The sequence below is a fragment of the Phyllopteryx taeniolatus genome, chromosome 13 (assembly GCF_024500385.1).
Source record: "Phyllopteryx taeniolatus isolate TA_2022b chromosome 13, UOR_Ptae_1.2, whole genome shotgun sequence".
Taxonomy (NCBI): Eukaryota; Metazoa; Chordata; class Actinopteri; order Syngnathiformes; family Syngnathidae; genus Phyllopteryx; species Phyllopteryx taeniolatus.
Window position 1 is genome coordinate 7,605,656 of NC_084514.1, and position 8,096 is coordinate 7,613,751.

Consider the following 8,096-nt stretch of genomic DNA (forward strand, 5'->3'; position numbering starts at 1 on the left):
TTAGTGTAGTCTGTAGCAAAGCAAACAAATAACCCACCTTCACATGAGGCTCATCAATAGTACAGGTATCGGGTAGCCTAAATAACACACTTCCTCCACCAGGTTATGCGAGCGACGTCCGAGCAGCGGAGGTCCGAGATACTGGCCCTCCAGGGTCTTGTGGAGCAGAAGACTGTGATGTGCAGCAACCTGAGACGTGAGCTCCAGATCGAGCAGTCCCGCAGTGTTCTGCTGGAGAAGCGTTTGGACGACTCGCAGAAGAAGCTCGAAGACGAGCGCCAGCACTCTGCCGACCAACGCGAGGAGAACACCCGTCTTGAACACCTCTTGACCCAGTCAGAATCCCGTCTGTCTGAAATCCGTTCCAAGCTAGCGGACGCCCAACGGACGTTGGACGAAGAGAGAGACCGCAGCGCCAAGCAACTGGACGACATTAACCGCAGACACGAAGCCGACGCAGCCCGAGACAGGAAGTTAATCGCCGACATGCGCTCGCAGCTGGCCGAGGAGCGAAGGCGAGGGGAGGAACTTGTGGCCTCGGTGGACAAACTGAAAGCGAAGGTCTCGCAGTGCAAGAGTATGCGGGACGAGGACAAGAGCCACGAGGAGGCCTTGAGGGAGCAGAAAAGAAAGGTTGACTGCGCTTTGGAGGCACAGGGCATGGAGCTTGGCGAACTGAAAGAGAGAATACAACTGCTGAAGGACAAGGAGAGGGAGCGGGAGGAGCAGTGGGAGAGGGAGCGCAGGAAGGGCTGGCAGGAGCAGATGGAGAGGGAAATACGACAGGAGAAGACCAATAACAAACTGGTAAGATCAGTAGAGGAAGTCCTTTGATTATGACAGTCCCAGCATAAGAGGTTACGAACGGCGCACAAAAAACTGGTTTGCGCAACTGTGTAAGAATATGTCGCCACGCTAAAAAGACATTATTTTAAAATGTTTTTCTGTTTTATTCCCTTCTGGATTTACTTTATTTCTCATGATACCACATAAGCTTTGAAAGAGATTTTTTTATCGAGCTTTGACTTGCATCATCTTCCAGAGAAATAATAGATTATTTTTTTTTTTTTTTTTTGCTCAACAGATAATTTGAAAATCAATGTTTCCTATTGGGGGAAAAAAATCACAAAGTATATAAAATGATGCGTCGCAAATCATAAAAAACCAAGCCCTTGTCTCTGCTCCAAAAATCCCTGCTCAACTGTCAATCAAATACCACTGTTTTCACTTGAAAATTGGATTCTACTTTGTCTAGCATTTTTCTCATGCCCACAAATCCTAAATGTTTGAGCCACAAAAATATTTTCGCTTAAAGTAACTGATGGCCAGAATATACCACGCCAGGTTGTCCTGCGGCTTTTCACGCTACGACGAAAGGCGCCTGCCATCAGATAGCTCACGAGCCAACCAGGGCCCCAGTCGGCCGGCATACTGTCAGCGGGCTCATTCATGGCAGAAAATTGATTTTTAGGATAGTCATAGTTGGCTAACTGCACACAGTAAGGAGTAGAAATGTGCCTCGTAATAAATAAGGTAACTCGCAATTGCGCCATATATGTTATAACCACTTATGCCAGATAACCATTGGTGCGCAAGTTCTTATATAGTGGAGGAGGGGAGGAATCATGCCTGACACAAAAGTGTGTCACTAGGCACCAAAAATCTGGAAAACTGAAATGGTGAAAAACAGTTTGACACAATATCTCTGCAATTGTGTAAGTAAAAAGCCAGAACTGAATTGGTGGAAGGTTCTCAGTCTTTGCATGCTTTCAGCAAATATATTCTAACATGAATAGTGTATATAGAAATAAATATCGGAATTCACTTTACAGGGTCTTTAATAGACTTTTTTTTTTTAAATGTTAAACAATTTAACATGATCAAATAAGACTGTACAGCTCAGATGGTCCATATGTAAGAGTAATGTCCCAGCTCCTCCAGCTCGCTCTCTTTTCTCATGTAGAGTTGTACAGGTGAGGCAAGGTGATCAAGGCAAAATATTTGTCGTGGAGCGCATGTATACAAATGGGGTCAAAAGTTTGTAATACATCACTGCTTTTGTACCGGTAACTTGTAAATTGGGGCAATGTCTTTGGCAACATTCAGTGTGATTGCCTTTTACCGAGCGGCTTTCTTATCTAAAACACGTGAAAATAATTCCACTCATGTTTTCTCTTTCTGAGCAGGAATTAAAGGCGCTAAAAATAATCACTAAAGGGATCAGAAAAGTTGCTCAATCTAACTGATATATGGCTAAGTTGGCAGTGCATTTGTAAACTCGCTCCTCTCTGTTTGCAGCCATGTCATTCGTGCAAGCAGTACACATCAGAGGGGATATGCACTTTGAACTAAGGCTGCATGATATGGCCCAAAACCAATATCTCGATATTTTAGGCTATACCTCGAGACTCTGATTTCTCCTGTAAATCACTATGTAAATATTCAAATTAACCCTTTGACGAATAAAGTGACACCCGTATAATGATTCAAGCAGACACTACAGTTGGATTTTGAACATGAAAATGAAATATACCCAGTTTAAAAAAAAAAAAAAAAAAAAAAAAAAACACTCATCCGTCCAGGAGTTTTCTGGATGGGTGGGGAGTATGCTGCTTTCTGTGAGAGGCGCACCGTCAAAAAAAAAACATTACGTGAGGATTTGTACTCGATTGCTGCGATAGTCATTTTATACATCTCATGTGCAACAACCCTCGATATACAGAGTAAATTCGATATATACCCCAACCCTACTTAAAATTTTTCATACAAATATTTACTATAATCCTAAATTTACTACTGCCCCAGCATAGGTTAGTGGTAAACTAAAATAATTTGGGTTTTCGTCATCAAAGTAGGAACAATGACAGCAAAATGATTAGATAGACCCTTGACCCCTCTTTTTCTTTTCTTTCCCTAAAGCGTGACTTAGAGTTGCTGAGGCAGCAGGACAGGCAACGCGCGGAGGACCTACAGCGCACTTTGGCCGAGCTCCAAAGAGAGAACCGGGACATGTCTGCTCAAAGGATGTCGGGACAGAGCGGCGAATGCTGCCATACGGATGCCGCCAACCCCAGTGCCCAGGGCTCGCAACACAGCCAGCAGGTATAAGAATACAATGCTAGGCAATATAGCTTAGGTTTAATCACAGTCGAGACATCCATCCATTTTCTAGCGAGCGTGTTCAGTGTCAAGGGTGAGTTGGAGTCAATCCAAGCTGATTTTAGACAACCCTAAACTGGAGTCGTTCCAGGTCAATCACAGGGATATATTCATATCCGCACAGTAAAGTCTAAGTTTCAAAGCCAGAACTTTTTGATTATGAGGTTAATGTGCTAGCCACATGCAGCTCAGCTACGATTCAGACAAATCGAGATTCTAAACTTTTTACATCCATCGCTTTCCTGTGGCAGAGGGTTTTTTGTTGTTGTTTTTTTCTCTCCAAGCTCCAACTTGAGACAAGAATGCTGTATGGTCATAGTAATCTCAATTCAATTCATTTCACAATAAGCCAATAAGCAGATGATGAACAATTCTTCAAAAAAACGAGACTTCAAGCTATTTACTGCCATTGACGGTTACTGTCAAACTAAACCTAAAACTTGGAGAATTACACGTGTATTTAAAACAAACACATGGCTTAGCCATTTTTCCACTAGCTTAATGCTAATGCTAACACATAATGGGAAACTTATAACCCTTCAAGCAACTTATTTTTTAACACAACAACACATTTAACCATTCAATATAACTGTACTCTGGTCATATATTCTTTAGGAGTTGCTGAGTGGAACTGTGAGGTCAATTATTGTACCGACGTCCAAAAGTCAGCCGGGATAGGCTCCTGCTCACCAATGACTCTTGGGACGAGCTGTATAGAAAATTGATGAATGGATATAAAATAAATCTCAATAAATCCAGCTGTTACGGTACTCACTAATGACAAAATGCTTTTTCCCTCCTCGCAATAGATACCGCCCACTTCCTCATCCATCCTGCTGGAGAAGATGCAGAGCGAGAACGCAGAGTTGATGCAGAGTGTGACATCGCTGAGCCAAGAGCGGACATCTTTAAAACAGAAAATCACCTGCCTGGAGCGCCAGCTGCACCGCGCCGAGAACGAGCTTGCGAAAGTGGCCACGGAGAGTGAAAACATACCGGTCCACGGAATGACCCCCAACCACAAGGTCAGTCAACTATGCCCACAGAGTTGGCACAACCCCCTCAGAACCTGAACATCAATTTTACCCTCTGGACTCAATGCTAGCCTTTTGTGTCCATCTCAATTTCCTTATTTATTTATTTTTTTAATCCGTTGTACCTCTGTTGATGGAAATGTAATGGATTTTTTTCTGAATTAGTCATTTACAACTAAACTGAAATTTAAATGTCAATAATATACTGTTTACATCAAGTAGTACCTTTAGGCTCTTTTGTGGGCACTGAGCCAATTGAAACCCATGAAAACTACTGTTTTTAATTTCTTAATTACTGGATTGAATCATACAATTTAGATAAAACACTTTTGGTTTTAATGTTTTCTACCAGATTATATAAATTTTTGGACAATGGAGCAATTTCATGTAATATTCTTAATTTCCGAAACAGCTTTGATCTGAGTGCAAAATCAGTGACTAAATGAGATTTCTAACAAATAACGGAGTTTAGGTTCCCGAAACAAATCTGAATATCTAAATTTACGAATGCAGAACCGCAAATATGCAGGTTTTCACTTTATTTGTTATATAAGGGAAAAAAGTGGTTGTGAAAATGTATCAAAATTTCATTTTTGAGGGTGTTTATAAAAATGCAAATTGTGCAAACAAACTGGAATTTGAAGGGTTAAAAAATAAACAGTGAAGGGATATTTTATACTGGTGACAAGAACTGATGAGTTTAAAAACTTCATGCAATAAGAGAATCATAAAAATAGCAGACTGTCTGTGCATGGACAAAAAAAAGACCATGTACATGCTGAAAGGGAAATAAAATCCAACAAGGCCTTGAGAGAAATGACAACTTGTGTTATTTTCCTTTCCAGGTGCAACGTTTATATGTGCGCTACTTACGCGCAGAGAGTTTCCGGAAAGCTCTGGTTTACCAGAAACGCTACCTGCTGCTGCTTCTAGGAGAATTCAGGGAGTGCGAGCAGGCCACCCTGTGCATGCTCGCCACCATGGGTGCACGGCCGTCGTCGCTGCCCTTGTCCCAGAGACCCCTCAGAAAATTTAGGTCGGCGGTACGAGTGGTCATCGCCATCTCGAGGTGAATATTGAATGATTGTGAATTAAGAAGGAATTAATGGTGTCTTAAACCTTGTAAATCTGAAACTGAACTTTTCTCCTGGCAGAATGAAGTTCCTCAACAGGAAGTGGCAGAAAGCGTGTGGGACGGCTAATGGCCACGCTCCAGGTCAGTGTGTTTCAATGTGCGCGTGTCAGAGTGTGTCTCTGTCAGTGCATGTGTGTTAGGCCTGCCGCACACTGCGCAATGCTGTCAAATCGAATTGGACCAGACCATCGCATAAAACTGAGAGTTGCCGACTGGCCTCCACACATTGGGCAACTGGATATATGGACGCCTGTATAGGCGTTTGGGGCTGTAGATACAGTATATTGTACTTTATCACATTTATTAAACCATAAAAAGATTGATTAATAGTTTAGACGGAAGTGTGTCACTAAAGAGTTTGGTGTCTCGCTGGCTTAAAACCCTGAAATGTATTTTTAGCGTGAGTGAAAGCTTATCTGCATTGTGTTGTAATCTGCGATGGTGTGCGCCGGCGAACCAGTGGCTGACTGATCGGCCATTCATGAAAACAGTTGCTAAACCACGCACACTTGCGCGACTGTTCAGTCGGGTTCAGCCGCGTCGCTTGGTGTGCGGCAGCTTTTATGGAGACAGATCGAGTGGTGCTTCTGTGTCACTGCATGCGTGTCTGTTTCAGTATGCGCAAGTATCAGAGTGATTGTGTGTGTGTTTGTGTGTCAGTATGATTTCCCTCTCTGTCCATTCCAGGGTCGAAAGCTGAGGTGTTAAGAGAGCACCAGCCTCGTTTGAATTCCGAGTCTCCCCCAAACAGAGACACAGTGTCGGCTCTTGTTCCGTCCAGCAAATCCCCCATCAGGCTGCACAACAGGTCTGGGGGGGGGGGGGAAAGTAGACCAGCTCTGACAAATGCAACACGGAAAGACCTTTTCATAATTTGTAAACAACAGGTGCCAGGGTACTTCCGATTAGCAGAAAAGTGATTGCTCTCCACTGATTTTAACTGAAAATGAGAAAAACGTTGTTTCAGGTAGATAAACCCTAAAGGATATGTTTTTTATTTGTTTACATTGAAAAAAAAAAATTAGCAAGCAAAACCTGAGAGTGAGAGATAAATCGAGTGGATGTCATAAATACTTGTTGAGACCGCAAGACTGCCTACACGCAGTGTAGCCACTTCCACAGGCATCAAGGAAAAAAAGAAAAAAAAATAAGTTAAAAATGACTAAAGCAATTATACTATTAGGCTAGCAATAAATTGATTATCTCACTCCTTTTTTTGTAGGTCGTGTTCCAGCTCCACTCTGGCCTCTGCAGCAACATCTCAAGAGCCAGAAAAATCCTTGACTGAATACATCCATCACCTGGAGAAGGTCCAGCAGCGATTGGTCGGTTCCAAGCCAGGTGAGCTCTACTCAAAGGCAGAGTCTGCACAGGTGGATTTTAGAGAGATGGGTGCACATTCGGGTGTTAGGTCATCATAGTGTCTTTCTTTTGGTGTGCTCACTTTGTCAATTTGGATCACAGGAGGTAATATCACTTTGTGAGATAATACCGGGTTTAATTAGAGCCTTTTGGTCATTATTCTATTCTATAAGATACCAAGCCAACTCTGTGTCATACTTTAATGCAATGGGCAACAGCTGGTTCTTCCTCATTCAAAAAAAAATTGACAAAACACAACTGAACCTGTATTTTCATTGTGAGGTAACCAATGTGAACTGCTGGTGCCGAATGATGTCGTTCGCTGCCTTTATTTAGTTGCGGCGTCCCAGAAGCACTCAAATAGGTCAATTTATTTGCTTGCAACACAAGGGAAAAACATGTTGGGGCACTCTGAAGTCAAGGTATCACTATGTATTTTATTTTATTTTTTTAATGGAAATGTGTGTTTGTGTCCTGTCAGGTCCTTCTGTTCTCCAGCATGACCCCAAGAAACGTGACCATTGATGTCTCCTGTGTTTGCAGCCGTCTTGTGCCTTACGTCGACAGAAAAAAAATCGTCACATTTTATACATTTACATGGTGTCATGTTGTGCTTAAGTTGCTTTTCTATATATATTTTTTAATTGACCTCAATTTTTTTATTCATTTTTCTCATTTTAAGTGTTTTATTTTTTTACTGATGTACATCACCATATGTGCTACTTTTTTCTTTTTTTGCTCTTTTTTACATTAAAAAATTATTGCGCTGTTCAGATCATTGTACATTGTTCTGACTATTGTGTATTGTTAGTGTTTCTACTGCTGTTATAATAAATATTTTTTAAATGTGAGTTTAGCATTGAGCACACTGGTCTTTTGTTTTATTAGATATCATCGGAAACATCGGATTTGGTATATTAAGGTTTTAAAGTCAGACTACACACACATGAATCTTTGGCCAAGCAGTACAAGGTTGTTGACTTTTTTTTTTTTTTTTAAATGTTGGATAATATAGATCAGTAAAAAGGGACCAATTTCAGTAAGCCAAGAAATAGTGGGTAAGGTTTCAAAATATGGGGTTTTCAGGCAAACGTTTGGGTTTCATTTAGGGTTTAAAAGGTTTCAAGGCTGGGTAAGGGTTTGTAGTTAGGGTTCCTGTTAGGCTGTTTTCCATATATACATTAAGATGATGAGCAATCCATCCATCCATTTTCTGAGCCGCTTCTCCTCACTAGGGTCGCGGGCGTGGTGGAGCCTATCCCAGCTGTCATCGGGCAGGAGGCGGGGTACACCCTGAACTGGTTGCCAGCCAATCGCAGGGCACATAGGAACAAACAACCATTCGCACTCACAGTCATGCCTACGGGCAATTTAGAGTCTCCAATTCATGCATGTTTTTGGGATGT

General features: G+C 41.9%; 1 protein-coding gene across 10 annotated transcripts in view; it reads left to right on the forward strand.

Moving 5' to 3' along the window:
• pcnt (pericentrin) overlaps window positions 1–7,546 on the forward strand; it is a 57,282-nt gene extending 49,736 nt beyond the window's left edge. For all 10 annotated transcript variants that reach the window (XM_061793709.1, XM_061793716.1, XM_061793711.1 and 7 more), the window contains 8 exons: window positions 103–807; window positions 2,920–3,102; window positions 3,969–4,184; window positions 5,039–5,262; window positions 5,348–5,409; window positions 6,016–6,136; window positions 6,551–6,669; window positions 7,172–7,546. In XM_061793709.1, coding sequence (XP_061649693.1) covers window positions 103–807; window positions 2,920–3,102; window positions 3,969–4,184; window positions 5,039–5,262; window positions 5,348–5,409; window positions 6,016–6,136; window positions 6,551–6,669; window positions 7,172–7,215 — 1,674 coding nt within the window. In that variant the 3' untranslated portion in view covers window positions 7,216–7,546. The remainder of the gene's footprint in view (window positions 1–102; window positions 808–2,919; window positions 3,103–3,968; window positions 4,185–5,038; window positions 5,263–5,347; window positions 5,410–6,015; window positions 6,137–6,550; window positions 6,670–7,171) is intronic.
• Window positions 7,547–8,096: the final 550 nt, after the last annotated feature.